The 18,080-nt window shown below is 34.0% G+C and overlaps 1 protein-coding gene across 4 annotated transcripts in view; it reads left to right on the top strand.

The window, feature by feature from the left end:
* Positions 1-18,080, top strand: part of PTPRT (protein tyrosine phosphatase receptor type T) — a 631,119-nt gene that overhangs the window by 575,873 nt on the left and 37,166 nt on the right. For all 4 annotated transcript variants that reach the window (XM_087720360.1, XM_087720361.1, XM_014067162.2 and 1 more), the window contains 4 exons: positions 9,763-9,839; positions 12,022-12,058; positions 13,143-13,240; positions 16,335-16,451. In XM_087720360.1, the coding sequence (XP_087576486.1) occupies positions 9,763-9,839; positions 12,022-12,058; positions 13,143-13,240; positions 16,335-16,451 (329 nt within the window). The remainder of the gene's footprint in view (positions 1-9,762; positions 9,840-12,021; positions 12,059-13,142; positions 13,241-16,334; positions 16,452-18,080) is intronic.

The following is an 18,080-nucleotide window of genomic DNA, read 5'->3' as shown; positions in this document are numbered from 1 at the left end:
CAGGTGTCTTCTTTTACCTCTTTTCCCAGATGAGCATATGGCTTTTTGTTGGTCAGGAACCTATTTTCCCCAGGGCAAAATGCAATTAATGAATTTTGCTATTTGGGACATAGTGTTATCTCCACATGTTTTACAGACCATACAGAAGTTGGGTTAGCTGCTGGCTACCTGCTTCAGTAGTGCAGGCAGAGAGAGATTAAAGAGTGATGAACCTCTGATGTGCTCTATATGATAGATAAAAGTTAAACAGTGAATGTTTATATGTAAGATTCAGAGATGGGCTGAATTTACGTTCACAAGTGGTTCGCTGGTTGTGAGCGTGTGCACGCACGTGCAATAGCATTGCTCACACACACCCCTTTGGGAGTCAAACAGAGCTTAAAAGAAGCAGGTAATCAACTCAGGCAGCTCTGGTGAGTAAAGCAGGGGCAGTGCCAACCTAGCTGGGCAGCGAGGGCGGAAGGAACGAGCCAGAAAGTTAGTTATAAATGGATAGCTTAGCACAAGGGCAGGTGGGCAGGCCCAGCCAGCGATCAAAGCTAGAGGCTCGTCCGAAACCGTGCCACCATGCAGCAGCCTACCACTGACAAGATTCATTTAAATGTATAAGGTATGGTATTACCTGCAGGTAAGCAAATTCCACAGATGGGGTACTATCACCAAGAAGACCCTAGATAAATTAACTAGTCCATATACAAAGAAGGAATCGTAAACAGGACTTATCTATCGATCTCAGTACATAAGCCAGCTGGTATAGAACAGCTCACTAAAAACTATCCCTGCAATTGAAAAAAAACACAGGCCTACCACATTTGAGAGACTTCTATGTATATGTTCTCATTGTTTTGGATTGCAGAGTGAAACCAATATTTGTGTTGCAAAATTACCAGTAGCATGACAACTAGATTTTCATGATTGCTCTGTGTTGTTAAGTTGTGACTTTGGACAATTGATAAACTTTAGTTGGGACTTTAGAAAATGAATTAAAGAAAGATCATTCATGTACTTGTTCTAAATGTCACAAATCCTATGATATCTCTAGAAAGCATTGCCCTACCTACATGTGTGAAAAAAACTTTCAGAAATTAGAATTTAGTCAGAATAGAACATGTATAAGATTGTACTGTAATTTTATGTTCACTAATTTTCTAAATAAAATATAATAATATAATGTTAAATAACAGCATAATATATATATATAATACAACAGCATGCAGATTTACTTTAATTCAAAGTGGAAATGTTTTGGGGAGGATTTGGACACAGTTGCTGTACCTGTTGATGGTGTAGTAAGGGGACTGGAGCTAAAACATATAAAGAATAACTGCTGGAATTGGATATGTCTAGTTTAATCAAAAGAAGGACTAAGGGAGACATGTTCCAATATCTCAGAGGTTGCCATAGAGAAGAGGGAGTCAGACTATTCTCCAAAACACCTGAGGGCAGAGCAAGAAGCAATGGATGGAAACTAACCAAGGAGAGAAGCAACCTAGAACTAAGGAGAAATTTATTGGCAGTTAGAACAATTAATCAGTGGAATGACTTGCTCCCAGAAGTTGTGGGCGCTCCAACATTGGAAGTTTTTAAGAAGAGATTGGACAACTATTCAAATGGTGTAGGGATTCCTGCTGAGCAGTGGGTTGGACTAGAAGACCTCCAAGGTCTCTTCCAACTCTGTTATTCTGTTATTGATGTATCCCTAAAAAGCCACACTTTTTTAAACTGGAGTTTCATGTAGGGTATAGTGAGCTTAGTGCTCCTTAACTCAGTATATATTCTTCTAGAACTATGTGGCTCCTAGGTGAACCAATAAATTGGATTCTCTTTAAGGAAGTGCAAATAGATGCCTCAGATAATCACATTCAAAAGCACCTTTTCCATTTCAGTTCAAAATAGCTGCACAAATGATAATGCTTTTAAAATGCTTTAAAGGCTCATGTAATGTGTTTTAAGGATACAAGTGCAACCTAGCTTCCTGACTTAAATCACAACGCAGCTTCTAGTTCACATAAATTAAAATAAATTGAATCCAGGATATATAAGCAAAGTTTTATAACAGCACAAAGGAAGAATGGTAATTTATTTATTAAGTGTGTTAATGGGGCATAGAACATTGAGCACAAGGTAGGTGGCTAGAAAGTGCCAAGAAAGCAATATCAAACTGATTAAAAAGATGTTAACCTTTAGGAAGAGTGTTTACAAAGTTGAACCATTGTTCAAGAAAAGGAGAAGCTTAACCACTGTTAAAATGAATGACAAAATAGACATGTCAGCTTATGAATGAAGAGCTGGAAAATAGATGACAAGATAATGTATTTTTCTCCTGGAACAATTGTTGATTTGAATTAAGAAAGCAACTAATGGCATTTCTTAGATTTAAAAAAAAATGTGTAGAGGACTTTGTTTGAAACAATCCTCTATCCAAAGACAGATTAATACTAAAGATGACGTGAAGGTAGGACTGTCTGAGAATCCTTTGGAGGATTGGAAGTATAATGGCTACCCACCTTGTAAGAGGCAATTGAGAATGATTTTCCTCTGCATAACAATGATTGGGGGGGGGGGCATTGTTGTGCTTGGTGGCAGGCAGCTACATGGTTAGACTAGATTTGGCTTTTTTGTCCACCTGCCAAGTCCTTCCCAAGGACCTGGAGTAGGCAGATGTAGTTTAATGGTATTAAATGTATGGTCACAGGAAGTAAGCTGCAGCTAGTAAATCTGAATTTTGCAATTGACTTGTAGTGATTTTGTCAGTGCTGGTGGTGTTCAAATGGTGCTCCAAATATTTTGGAATTGCAGGTCTTTGTATCTTGTGATTTTCTCCAGATTTTGTCTTTCTATTCTGCTGTCTCCGGGTACTATCATGTCCAGGCCTTTTTGTTTTTCTTCTCAACAATTGCTAAGACTTTATGTGGCAGGTGCTTGTCTGTTTGAATTCTCAAGTCCCAGAGTAATTTAGCATCTTTGTTTTCTATTATTTTGTCTATTTTACTGTTATTATTTATGACTGCCCACTCTAATAGAGTCTGGGTACAAATTCCAAATGCACATTGAAAACATGACTGCTATTTTGGATTTGGTAAAGAGAAAAAAAGAACTAAAGAATTCTTCAGAGAAGACAAGTGCCTCTTAACAAATTAAACATCTTCAATGGCAATTATGTATGTTAACAGTAAGAGAAATGGAAATAAAAATGAATTATGTAAAGCAAAAAAAGATGAGCATGCAAATAAACCTGAGAAGAGGGTAGCATATCAATTACAAAAAAGAAAAGAAAATTATATTGAAATTATAGTAGGGAGATATGGTGTTAATGGCAAAGTGGTCACGCAAAAGCATCTCATCTATATTATTATAATGTCATTTCTTTTATCGAAAAGAAATGACATCTCTCTAGAGAAATTAGATTAATATCTAAGAAACAAACTTACTCAGGAGAGATTATGTATAATACAAGAAATTTCTGAAGCTATAAAAATATTAAATTAGGAAGGATTCTTAGACCAGATGGATTATCAGTTTCTAATTATAAATGTTTTGAGAATGATTTTTTTCAACCTTTGCAATACACAATGAACTCTATCCTACAAGAGGAAACCTGCCAGAACATTGGAAAGAGTTCACTAATAACACTATAACACTAATACCTAGAGAGGGACAAAATCTGACTTTTACAGAAGGCTATAGACTGATGTCATTTAGTATTTATTTGTTGCATTGTAAATAACTACAAATTGTTTAAAATGTTTCTGGCTAATAGAGAGACAGTAATTTTGTGGGGTTTTACTTGGAGTAATATAATAAAAAAAAGTTGTACTAATTTTTCTTAGACACAGAAATTTGAATTGGACTTTTTTGTTTAAAGTTTTAGAAGTTATGGATTTTGGAGTGAACTGCGACATACAAAAGGAACAAGGCAGGGATGCCCACTGCTCATTCTCTTGTTTATTTTTCTTCTGGAAATATTGAATGGAGATGTAAGATAAGATGAGAGGAATTTAGAAGTAAACATTTAAAAAAAGGAAGCTTAGAAGTTAAGGGTTTTTGCAAATGCCTTGATTTTGATCCTGGGAGATGCTTTAAAGGAATTTGAAATATTAATGAACAAATTAAAGAATGCAGAGCAATAAGTCTTAACATTAATAAACAATAAAAAATAGAAGAGAACCAATAAATAAAGCATGTTTTAAGACTGAGAAAATGGTAAAATATTTGGGTATCATTATGATAAATATGAACCATGTGTTAATTTCAAAATAATTATGTTAAGGTATGGAATTAAGCTTAAAAAGGATATAGTAACACGTGGTAAAATATAACTATCATTGTTGGGGAAAATTTCTGGGATAAAAATAAATGTTTTATCTAGAATGATGTTTTTGTTTCAGACAATACTTTTACTGAAATTGATGCACCAGTAACAGAATGATATATGAGTTAATATAAGATGTTGCAAGATGGAAAACAAATAAGTGGCCTGGATTTGCCTAATTTGAAATTGTATTTTACACCTTGCTTTCTGGTTTGGATGAAAGAGTGGATGTTGTTGAGAAATAGAAGGCTTTTGGATGTACAAGAACCAAACCTGAGATTTGAGTGGCAGTCAAGGTCAACATGAATTTTAAAAATCTTATGTTAGATATGCCATATTGATAATAGAAAAGTCCAAATTATGCCTGACAACACTTCTGCAGCTGTCAGAACAAGAATCATATTACAGATGAGGAATAATAAGCAAATAAAATGACTAACCTATTGTAAGATGCGAGAATATTGTCAAGAAAAATGTAAAACAAAATCAAGACAAGAACTCAGAGGGGCAGGAGGGTATAATTGTACATGTTTTTTATTATTTACAATTATTAGAAAGATTTAAAGTAGATAAAATAATTCATGGTTTTGAACATTTTAAGGCTGAGTTTAAAATGGAACTCTGTGCAAATAATGAACATGTAACTACTAAAATGTACCATCTTTTATTGAAATTTGAAACGGAAGAAGAACAAGTGAAACATTGCATGATAAAGTGAACTTAATATTTTGGTTATAATATACAGATGTACAAAGGGGAAATATGTGGTTGAAAGGAAATTTACATTTATGTTATAATATTAAAGATATTTTTTATAAAATGCTGTATGATTTGTATTTGTAACATGAGATATTATCTAGAATGTAGAAAACAACAACTTCAAACTGGAATTATGAACAACAAGAAGGGATGTTTATCGCCTGTGGTGGACATGTAAAAAAGCTAGAAAATTCTAAATTCAAGAACATGCTGTAATTCAGAGGATCTGAATATACAATTGAAAGCAATGATTTTCCTTTTGGAATTGATGGACAAATAGTTCCAAAAAAAGTCATAGAACTTTGTTTTTGTACATGACAACCTGGCGTGGACAAAGATGAAAAGATTCAGCATTACCAACAATGGAGGAATGGCTGGTGAAAATTGATTTCTTTGATCAAAGAAAAGACTGTAACTATATGTATTGCTGACTGGAAACCCCTTATAGATGTTTTGCATGAAACAGAAAAAAAATGATCTTATGATTTATAATGATTAAACTTAATATATTATAGAAAGCAGAGAGGTATCTTGTACCCATCAAGTAAGTTATAATTGTAGCAATAACAGCTGCACAGGACATTGGAAATTTTACAGATTTTTTCTTTCTTTCTTTCTTTCCTTTTTTGGACTTCTCTTTGATTTCTCTTTCTTTTCCTTTTTCTTACTTCATATTAGCTTGGGTAATTTTTAAAAACATTTAACAAAAATATATATTAAAAATGTAAAACATAAAAAAACAGGGAGCCCAAGCTAAAAAAAAAACCAGCCACAATAATATCATATACTATAACAGTAAGTGTAAAAAAAAAAAAAACAATGAGGGCCTCATAACCACATTCACTGAAGTCCCTGAAACAGAGCTAGATTTGTAAGCCTTTCAGAGTCGTTTCAGAGTATGGATGCTACTCATGCTGTTCCAGAAGTGGGATGGGCATAGATAGAATATTTATTTGGTCCTCCAAAATGACAAGAGAGAGGATCAGGAGTTTGAATATATTAAGTCAGCAGGAACAATTGTGATAGGCATGAAGGGTTTTACAAGTAATGACCAGCATCTTGAATTGCACTCAGAAAGTGTCTGCCAGCCAATGCAGGTTACATAATGGTGTTGCTGACACATGGGATAATGAAAAGTACCTCTAAATGCTAACACTGTGCCATTTATATTGTGATTTTTATGTTATTGTTTTATTGTGCTTTTTCAACTATTTGTAAACACTGGTATTTTGGGGTGGGTGGGGGAGGTATTGAACTTATTAAATTCAGAACATAAATATAACAGAAAGTATGTGGCTATACTCACTGTAATACTGAATCAAAAGTGAACTAATTCAAATCTGATAACCCAGAATGCCTTTGATATTTTTTTTGTACTGAGATTTTTTGCTATGCTTTGATTTAGCATTATTTTATTCATTCACCTGTTTAAATTAATTATAGATGCCATTTCCATTTAATGTGGGCAACTATATTGTATGCCTTTTATTTTGTACGTAGTTGAAAATCAGTCCACTAGTTTTTGATACTTTCCAAGAAATTAAGATTGAAATTATAACCATTAGGTAATAGTTTAACATTTTTACTAATTCATAGTACTTCCTGGCATGAGGGTATCTGACATGTTGCAAACTGATTGGAATCCAGAAAGATATGTACAACTTACTGTGTTCAAGATGACTTGTAGGCAGAAAGATGAAAAACCTGTGGCCATCACTTGGTAGACACAAAGTAGTTGCCATAATTTCTTCTAACAAAGAAGTAATTGGTATTTGGAGGTTTGGAGGTTATTTTGTCAATTTATATCACTTTATAAATGGATGCTTGTTTTTGCATGGTCTATTTATTTGTAATAAAGTTAACTATGGCATTTTCTATAAATACATTATGCTCAAAGCAGTTTCCAAAAAAAAAAAATGTATAATCTCAGTAAAACCACACATTTAGTTCACACAGATGAATCTATTTTCATAGTAATCAGTTATAATTTCTTCAAAATTATGACCCAGAGTTAATTTTAAAAAACTAATATTATTAATAATTATTAGGAAGAAGAAATATAAGTAGTCCTCGACTTAAACCTTTGTCAGGACCTGAATTTTGATTGCAAGTCATTGGGGTCATAACTCAGAGCATCAGTAACCTGAATCAATTCTACAATGACAGTAGTTAAGCAAACCACATGGTTGTATGTGCAAACCCAGTTTATCCAATGGACATTTTTTGCCATTTTTTTGCAAAAAAAAAAACCTGCAAAAAATGTCAGCACCTGTGATCATGTGACCATGAGATATGATTCAACTGGTCATAAATGCAAACCAGTTGCAAAGTGCCCAAAATGTGATCATGTGACCTCGGGTGGTGCAGCAATCATTCCTTCAAGGTTCAGTTATAAGTAACGTTTTTCTAAGTCCATTGTAATTTCAAATGGCTGTAAGCAATCAGTTGTAAGTCACAGACTATCTGTATAAATATACAAAATGTACATGAACTTAGATCCTCCTGTTCAATATATCTTAATGTTGCCTATGTCAAGGCTTACAGTTTTGGTGTGATAATGACAAATGTGTGGGCCTTCTCTTCAGCAGTGTGAATAACCACTGTTGAATGACCACTGCTCTGAATTATGCAATAATTCTTAAAAGTTTGTCAACTCTTTTGTATTTTCAATATTTCTGCATACATATGACCTAAAATGTGATCTGTTCTCTACACAAGTCCTAAAAATTGATACAAATAACCCAATTAAATGAGTAAAAAGCATTGCACCTGTTCATTTATTTATTGAGGAAAATGATCCAACACTGTCTACAAGTGACATTTTATATCATAGTTACGCAGAAATATTGAAAATTAATTTTACCAGCTAGTAAAAAAATATTTATTGTAATAGAAACTGATTTACTATCAATCTTTTGGAACAATTCTGAACAATTCAGAATTCCGCTGAATCTTCAAACAATCCTCCAGATATTTGAAGATAACTATCATAGTTTTGTCTTCTCCAAATTAAACACACTGTAACTAATACATTATCTCCAACTGTAATCCTTACTGGCTTCCTATCATCTTGGTTACACTTTTATGATTATGTTGCAGTTTCTCAGTGTTCTTTCTAACACAATGCCCAGAACTAGATACAATATTCTGAGTGTTGTCTGCAGAATAGAGACAATCTTGACACTATAATTCTATTAATACAGCTAAGATTGTATTTGCTCTTCTGTAGCTGCATCACTTAGAGGATTTGTGTTCAACTCAAATACAATATCTAGATTCTTTACACATGCACTTCCCAGTCTGCTCCTATCTATACTCATGTCTTAGCTTTTTCCTACCCAAACGTTTGTGTTTGCATTTTTATCTATTAAACTTAATGTTACTGGTTTCTGCCCATTGTTCCAGCTTATCAACATATTTCTGAATCTTGTTGTCTCCTCAAATTATAGCAATAGCAATAGCGTATAGACTTATATATTTACTCCACAGTGCTTTACAGCCCTTTCTGAGTGGTTTACAATGTCAGCATATTGCCCAAGCAATCTGGGTCCTCATTTTACGGACATCAGAAGGATGGCAAGTTGAGTCAACCTTGAGCTGGTCAGGATCAAACTCCTGACAGTGGGCAGAATTAGCCTGCAATACTGCATTATACTGCACCTCTATGGCTTCTGATGATTAGTATTTTACAGGCTTGTTTTATAAACAAATGATTATTTTATTCTCACTTTTGTGACCAAAGCAAATTCATATAGAAACCAACAACTCATAACTCTTACAATGCTTAAAAACTTAATAAGAAAACTGAATATTAAGAAGGATAACTGTTGCAGGACTTTATGGTGTAGAAAAAGTGTTTTGTTGCTATCATTCCAATAGATAGGTCTTAAAATTTACATTGTAAAATCCTTCCCATATTCAGTTGAAATTGATTCATGTTCTGTCTACCTAAGTGTTGTATTGTCAGAAAATGTACATTAAAACAAAAAGCCTGAGCTCTGTGCAAGAGCAGATGACACTTAAAACTAATAGCATAAATTGGCTGGATCTCCTTTTCTAATTAGTCTATTCTCCTGGTTCCTTGTCTTTAAACAAAGACTAAAGGTCAGACTAAAACCTGTATGTTGATTAATGGCTGATTCCCTCTGTCAGTGAATTTTAAAATAAACAGATACTGAAGGTATCATCTAACACAAATCATCCATTCTATTTATACTGTATACATATCTACTATGTTTCTATCTTGGTAATTAACAACAGAAATATTAAATCAAAGTCAAATCTCCAAATATCACTGAAAACCTAAGCCTCTCTCATCATTTTATTTTTATTTTTAAATGACAATGTTTTAGAACCTGTGTAGTTTGTATGGTTTATATTATCCTGTGCAATGGTTCAAAATATGGTCCAACAAGTGCCATAGAACAAAACCTGTACCACGTACAGATTATATTAAGTTCAAGCAGTGCTTTAACAAATCAAAATTTACAGTAAAGTACACAATCAACATATTGCTGGATATTTTAGCCATGGTATTTGGAACCAAAGTTATGTGCATTTAAATGGAAACCTAGACACGAAAACTTCTTCCAAGTGTTCTCCATTTGTATACTGTAAATTTTTGCATTCCTATTTGTTTTGGTTTAATGTTCTTTTATTTAATATTAATGCTTTCTACCAATTAATTACAGATGATCACTCCAGGGTGAGACTGCAGTTACTAGATGGAGATCCTCATTCAGATTACATTAATGCAAATTATATTGATGTAAGTGTTGTAAGAAAATATTTTTTGCACAGAGAGGTGTTTGTTTGAAAAGCAAATTCTCTTTGGGTGTGATCTAACTTAGTACGCTGCATTAGGTTTAAATAACTATATTTTGACAGAAGACTGTAGCAGTACACTAGCCAATACCTTTATGAACATCTACTCCACTAAATTTTCCTAGAAGTAATTAGAGCGTCATGGTAAATTTAAATGGAGCTAGATCCAATTGCAGGTTTAATTGAGGCCTTTGCCAAGCAAGGGGATGTAAATTACTAAATCACACTCTTCCCTAAGATAGAATCCATGGTTTTAAGAATCAGATACATTTCTTCAAATTGAATTTTGTAAAGCAAACAAATACAAACCAACAACAAATAGAGGAAGAATGTATAATATTTGGATAAAAATTTGCATCCCCAAACCAATACAAATTAATGACTTACTAATGAATTGACTAATTGAATAAGAATGGCTCATGCTATGCTTGCATTTTCTGTTTTTGACTATCTTTATTTGAATGGGATTGAATATATGTTGTATATTGTTTTGTGATCATGGGAAAGTGACTTGTTCCATGTGAGATTATTTGCTCATCTTTCCGAAGTAAACAAGTTCATTACTTGTTTAATACATTACTTGTTAATCGCTATACTAACTAGCAATCCCCCTCCACAATCTTAGAAATATTTTGTTTAGTTTAACATTGAAGAAGAACATTGCGAGATCAGTGGAACTTACTACTAGGTAAACATGCAAAGAATGTAATGCCTTCAAATGCCAATGTCTAAATAGCCTTCTTTGAATTTTGACAAAATAATATATTGAAGGGGTTGTTGTAGTTTTTCTTCTTTCCGTGATCTCAACCACCCCATGTTGTTAGAAAATTAAAAGTGTAATCATGTCGATCATTGTGATTGATGATTGTTGAAAAAAGATCAGGAACTTAAAATGCAGAGTTTATTGTAAATCTATATATAAATTATCCTGAAGAGATTTTGTGAAATTAAAGAACAGAAAGAAGTATAAAGTTAACAAATTAAATAGCAATAACATGAAGACTTATATATGGCTTCAGAGTGCTTTATAGCCCTCCCTAAATGGTTTACAGAGTCAGCATATCACTCCCAACAATTTGGGTCATCATTTTACCCACCTCAGAAGGATGGAAGGCTGAGTCAACTTTGAGCCTGGTGAGATTTGAACTGCCAAATTACAGTCAGCCAGCAGTCAGCAGAAATAGCCTGCAGTACTGCACTCTAACCACCGTGCCATCGTGGCTCATAATGTATTCATCTGACTAATAAAAAACTGAATTTTGAAGCAAATTAAGTCTGTAACGTCTAGTGAAGTATTACACATCCTCTTTTCTCATGTAAATCTCTATAAATATCAATTCAATCACAATGTTTTTAAAAGATCCTCCAATTAAGAAAAGGAAAACATGTACAAATGTATACCCTACATGATTCCCTTTTAAAATAAACCCACATTCAAGTTAATGACCTCTTCTGCTTTGACAAGAAACAGATGTGTGTGCCACAGATGAGGGGACACAAATTTTTCCAAATGTGTTTTGTTAGAAGATAAGCTAAAGCCTAAAGTGAATATGGTTTAAGCAGGCAATATGAAAGTAAGGTCTAGTTTTTATTTTCTAGTCATAAATCTATTTTCTTATTAATACATAAATGGTTTCAGAATTTTTAGAACTATCAGGAAATCTGAGACAGTTCCATAAATAATTCATGTTAATATGCTTCTTTTTCATTCAGAGTAGTTTTATATAGCTAAGTTTTTGGGACTTTTTGTATCTCAGTTCAGATATGATCTTTAGAGGTCTGCAGTGGTCATCTTGAGACAGCCTTATTTGTTTTCCAGCTGTACAATACAGTCTCAACATTTTATCTGTCTCTTTGTCTGTCCCAAGCATCCAGATACTCAATCTCCATCACTATCCTTCTTCTATTTCATAATCTGATTGTAATAATTGAATAATTGAGGAATTTTCTGCCTCTGTCCTGGGGTTAAGGAGAAATGCAATGTTCATGTTCCTTTTCCTACTCCAGATGCCTCAAAGACAACATTAATTTTGTGATTTTAAGCAAAAATTTAACAACTCAAATGCATATCTGAATTGTGCTTGAAATTGAAATTCAAGGGTTTCCCTTCCTTGTCTTCTTCTTAGGGATACCATCGACCTCACCATTACATTGCAACTCAAGGTAAGTACTATAGAATCAGAGTGTGGTCCGAATGACAAGATGCGATGGTATGGATGGATGGATGGATGGATGGATGGATGGATGGATGGATGGATGGATGCCTAAAAGGTGGTAGTGGCATTAATCTGGAAGATAAATCATTGTAGGTGCTTTAGGGCAAAGTACAGTAGAGATGTATTTTGTTTGTTATTCATCCTTGCCATTTTAACATAGATTCACTTAAAACTTCTTTTTCAAATTAATTATGAGTTCTTTAATAACAGTATGAATTCTTGCATTTTTTATTTTTGGACATGTTATTTTAGACTATGTTTTTAAAGATGCAAAATAAGAGTTTAATTCTGTTTTGACATAAGCATTGTGTTTAGGACAATTTAATTCACACCTATTTTTTATGCATAATAATTGAAATTTCACATGTGTTACACTTGGTTTCGTAGGAATCATATTGCAATCAGTAAGATTCCTTTGTAATTAATTAAATGTGTGTTCCATCCTTTAATTTTAATTTTTCCCCAAAAGACATTTTTACACGTTTTCAATATAGTTTTTATAAAAAGGAAATGAAAAACACAATCAGAAAAATGAAAAGCAGAACCTAGCACCCAATTCTCAAAGGCAATGAAAAGATTTCTGTTAAAAGTCACACATTCATTTGGTAATTAAAATGTGACCCAGGAGTATTATCACCTAACATCTCACCCTATAATTGAGGGTGCATTTAGAATTCTTGGTGCCATTTATACATCGTAAGTTTTCTTACCAGACCTAGCACTGTCACCCAGCATAAATTAATATTCTATATTTGTCTGATGTGTTACTCCAAAGTGACCTTCAATTATGAGTATTTATATCTATTTGTGGTACTAACTGAAAGTTTAGCACAATATTTTAAATCCTAGGTACTTGTATGATTCAACTAATGTATTGCTCTTCAAACCTCACCTAAGAAAATGAGCAGGCACACTTAGGAGATATTGTTTCCATAGTAGAAGGGTGGTTGGGAGACAGACAAGTAAATTGAAATGTTTGTGTTAAAGTAATCTTTGGAAGATCTCTTTTGTTTTACTTATTCTGCCTTCAGGGCCAATGCAAGAGACAGTGAAAGATTTTTGGAGGATGATTTGGCAGGAGAATTCAGCAAGTGTTGTCATGGTCACCAACCTGGTAGAAGTTGGCAGGGTAAGATGTTAATTTCCAAAGTTATCAGTCATATATTGTGGTTCATATCATTCTTACATTTGCTCAGTTTGAAGGCTTCTATACCCCACTGACACACTAATTGGCAATATATTCAAAATCTATTTCAAATTTGCATTTAAATGCAGATTTTAAAATACATTTTGGTGTTGTCACAATAATATGGATTTCTGAATAAATTTTCTAACTCCATTTCTAAACCTACAAAACATGTTTTCAAATAAATGTTTGAGCTAAGAACTCAGAATTTAATGAAGTCTGAACTATAATTACATTTTAATCTGCACATTAGATGAAAATCAGAATAAGTTCATATCGCATTGCACACAAATCAAACTTTTCAAGCAATCTTACCTTGCAGCAATGTATGATATCACTTCCGATTTGTATTACTTTGATTTCCCAAATTTTAAAGCATGTGAACAAATACAATGCTTGCCCTCTGATATGGTATAAAAGACATCTCATGAGGAGAGAAGAGGAGAGAAGAGGATTGTCTTTTTTTTTTTTTTACTGCGAGCACACTGGCCCACATTAAAAATGAAATTCTGTTGCCTGCTCTCAAGAGAAAGTACATATCTACCCAAACACACACATAATACACATATACACATGCCATATACATGAATAAATATATACCTGCACCATATACATATGTATTAATCACTGTCCATTTTGAATATGTAGTAGAGGAAACTTTAGAGTTCACAAGTTTAATGCTATATGGAACAAAACTGTGACTGAATCTGGATGTTTTGCTTCGGATACCATGAAGGCTCCTCCAGAAGGTAACAAGAAAAATAGTGAAGAGAATATGTAAGTGACCCAGACAATCCTGTGGACTCTGTTCAAGCATCACTTATATGCCATGTCCTATATAGAAGGAAGTGAATTACTAATCATCTTTTCTGCCATCCTCACCACTCTCTGTGCCACCTTCTGTCTGGAGCAGTAATGTTTCCAAACCCGACATTCCTGCAATATAACAGGATGCTCTTGATCATCCTTCTATAGAAAGTGGTCAAGACAGGGAAAGGAAGATGAACTTTTCTCATGAGATGCCAAAAATGCAGATGCTGCAGTCCCGCTTCACCAGTGTCTTACTGTTGAGTGACCAAGCTATCCTACTCATTAAATGTACACCCAGAAATGTGATGCTGCTAACCACCCCCACAAGTGAATCATTAATACGTAGAGTTGTGTGGCTGTACCTGCCTTTTCTGAAATCAACAATGATAAAAATTATACAGTCAGCAAAGGAGTGAGTTAAAGCTGTAAACTCTTTATTTTTTAATCTATATATTGAATATATATTAAGGGAGGCTAATTTCAAAAAGACAAATGTGGCTTTCAAACTGGAGCAAAACCTAAATTATTCTGATAGCTAAAAAACAATCTGCAGTTTCTAGTAATAAAAGACATAGAACCCAGTAAAAAAGGGGGACTACGATTAAATATAAAGATCAACCTAATAACAGTACCACAGCCAGCTTTAGAATTGGCAATGAAGACATTGAAGTGATAGACACCTTCTCTTTTTAAAAGATAAATTATTAATAGGAACAGAAGTCAAGGAGCCGAGGTGGCACAGTGGTTAGGGTGCAGTACTGCAGGCCACTTTAACTGATTGTGATCTGCAGTTCAGCGGTTCAAATCTCACCGGCTCAAGGTCGACTCAGCCTTCCATCCTTCCGAGGTGGGTGAAATGAGGACCCGGACTGTGGGGGCAAGTTGCTGACTCAATTTGCTAAAAAAAGAAATTGTAATCCGCTTAGAGAGGGCTGAAAGCCCTATGAAGCGGTATATAAGTCTAATAAATAAATAAAATAAATAAACCAAAAGTAAAGAAACATGCTGCAGCCTTGTGCTTGGTAGGGTAAGAATAAAAGCCATTGAAGAAATATTCACATTCTATAATGTGTCTATACTTCTAAAAATCAGAACCATGCAGGCAATGGTTTCCATATCACACTCTATGGATGTCAAAGTTCAACTTTGAAGAAGAATACAAAAATTGATGTTTTATGAACTATGGCATTGAGGAAGGTTCTTGAGAATACCATAGGAAACAAAAAAAATGAATCACAGAACAAATCAACTTAGAGTTTTCATTTGAGGCACAAATGGCCAAGTTCAAATGGCCATATTTTGGACATACTATGCAAAGGAAAAAGAAGACAATGACCAGGATCAAAGTGGATGAATTTAATTACTGCAGTGATGGAGATACCATTATGAGAATCTATCCAGATCATTTTGAAGAAGGGTGAATATATAATAAGAGTTGACACTGATTGGGTGGCACATGATGTATCAACAGAAAAAGGCTCTTTACCTAACTAGAGCTTATAATAGTAGCAATTTTGCACAATTATCTAAAGTTAGTTGTGCATTTTTCCCATCACCTTCTTTCTTTTTCACTCAACTTTCCTTACGTCATCTTCCCTCCCCCCCCCCCCCCACACACACACATTGATTGAACTATTGTGTTCAGAATTCAGTTCTGACAAGTTTAGACTGGATTCTTTTGTCTTTCCTAATTCTGCCTACAGTAAAATAAGAATTAACTATTTAGTGAATGAACAATATTTTATGCTATTATTTTCCCAACTTTAATGTAAATCATCATTTTATCATGACAAATATTGTTAGGATAGCAAGTTTGGCTATTTGCAAATTGATTGACAAAAACTACAGCAATCATAATAGAATTTGTTCATATATCATTATTCATATAGGTATAATTATGTTTCCATATAAGTACATTACTAGTCTAATTCAAAGTGAAGTACTGCAAATTATGGCTGAAAAAGTTTTCCATAAACAAATGGGTTTCAAATGTAAACACTTATACCAAAACGAATAAATCACATCAATACTTATTGTTCTGGGTTCTTTTAGGGTTACTAATAATTGATGCAGACAACCATGTACATGAGAGGTCCTATGCAGTGTCCTTCTGATTTCTTCTTCTACAGGAATATACATTTTAGGCCCATATCTGGACTTAGGAAACAATGTCTTACAGGTCAACGTCATGCATTAATTTTCACTTTGGTGACTTTCCCCTCCATAGGTGAAGTGTGTCAGATACTGGCCTGATGACACAGAAGTCTACGGAGATATCAAAGTGACCTTAATTGAGACAGAACCATTGGCAGAATATGTCATACGTACTTTTACAGTCCAAAAAGTAAGAATACATTGGTTCTACCTTTCTCATCAACTAATTTGTTTTCCAGGAAATCCATTTATTTCCATGTTTCATTAAGGAATATGATAGTCAATATGAACTATACGTTATATACTTTAGTATATATGGTAAATCAAACAGAGACACAGGGGACAAAAACATGGCTATGCATTATCCCCCAAATCAGAGAAAATGATATACAGAAAAGCAACTTTCATGCATAGCTTAACAATTTCCCACAGATTAAGGGAATTCATGCCAGTGATAAGTAGAATTGTAATTGGAATCGTAGAACTGAATGAGACTGCCTAAGCCATGAAATCCAAATTTCTATTCAATATTTCCTTGATCTTTTCTAGCAAAGACAAGCCCATCATCCCTTAGAGTTACGTTGATTGTTCTCATTATTACAGCAAAGTGACCCTAATAGCAATAGCACCTAGACTTAAACTCTTATCATTGTCCTACATTATTTTTTTCTTAAGAAAAAGGATGAAACTTTGGAGGAATACTATAAGGAAGATAATTATGATCCTTCATACCATAAATGTAGAAATTGGCATAATATTGCTGTATAGAATAAACAGAATACTAGCTTTCTCTCTCTGCTTTCAGATAAGATGTTATTTCTTTGCCACACAGCAGAAAAGAAATACCAAAATCTTATTTGAAAGCACTTTGAATTGTTTCCAGGAAGGCTTTCATTACATTATTATTTGAATCAAGCATTATATTGCTAATTATTGGATTATGTACGTGTAGCGCTTATCCTCAAAAAGGCTGCTGGAGTCTGGGTTCTTCTGGCCCTTTCGTATGGCTGCCAGTCCAAACTAGTTCCTCTCTGATGCCCCTCTACTTGCCAGGGTCACGTGATGGGGTGGTGGTCAGCCTCCTCTCAACAGGCAAGTCACAGATGGGGTGGTATTCAGGTGACTAGTTGGAGCTTCTTCCTCTTTCTCTATCTTCATTCTCTATTCAACTGTCTGCCGGGCTCTTCTTCCACAGCCTCTGCTCCTTCGTTGTTTCCTCTGCTTTCCTTCAGGTTTGCCTCACAGAAGCCTCTGCTATCCTATACTCTTCTCTCCCTCATTCTTGGCCCATAGAAGCCACTGCTATAGTATTCCCTTTTTTTCCCCTCAGCCTTGGCTCAACCTCCTCTCCCTCTCTCTTCCCACCCAGGCAAGTTCCTCCATCCTCTCCTTGCCCTCCTCCTGCCTCCTCTCCTTCCTCCCAAACTCTCTATTTATTCCCTCCCCCTGCTATATATGTAAGTGCATTTTTAAATAATAACTACTTGTTTCTGAATGTCATTCTTTAGCAGAATGGCAGATTAAAAAAGCATACATATATAATATATGTTTTGTATACATAAATGTTTCCTACTTTTAAATATATATATATTTTTTCAAAAGTAGTCATAATCAGAATAATACATTTTTGAAATACTAAAACAGGCTAAAACTATCTTACTATAATTTGTATGATCATAGCATTTTCAGAATAGTTATTTGGTATGCTTCTCTTGTTCTTAATTTGTATTTCAGCCTTACTGTGTATACTTTCTAAATAAAGAAAATATAGAAGGTAGCTTAATTATGTAACACTTATACTTTGGAGGTAATTGGAATA

This window comes from Thamnophis sirtalis, unplaced genomic scaffold, assembly GCF_051295495.1.
Source record: "Thamnophis sirtalis isolate CommonGarterSnake01/CBP01778 unplaced genomic scaffold, rThaSir2_p1.2 scaffold_7, whole genome shotgun sequence".
Lineage (NCBI taxonomy): Eukaryota > Metazoa > Chordata > Lepidosauria > Squamata > Natricidae > Thamnophis > Thamnophis sirtalis.
This window is presented reverse-complemented; position numbering and strand designations above follow the sequence as displayed.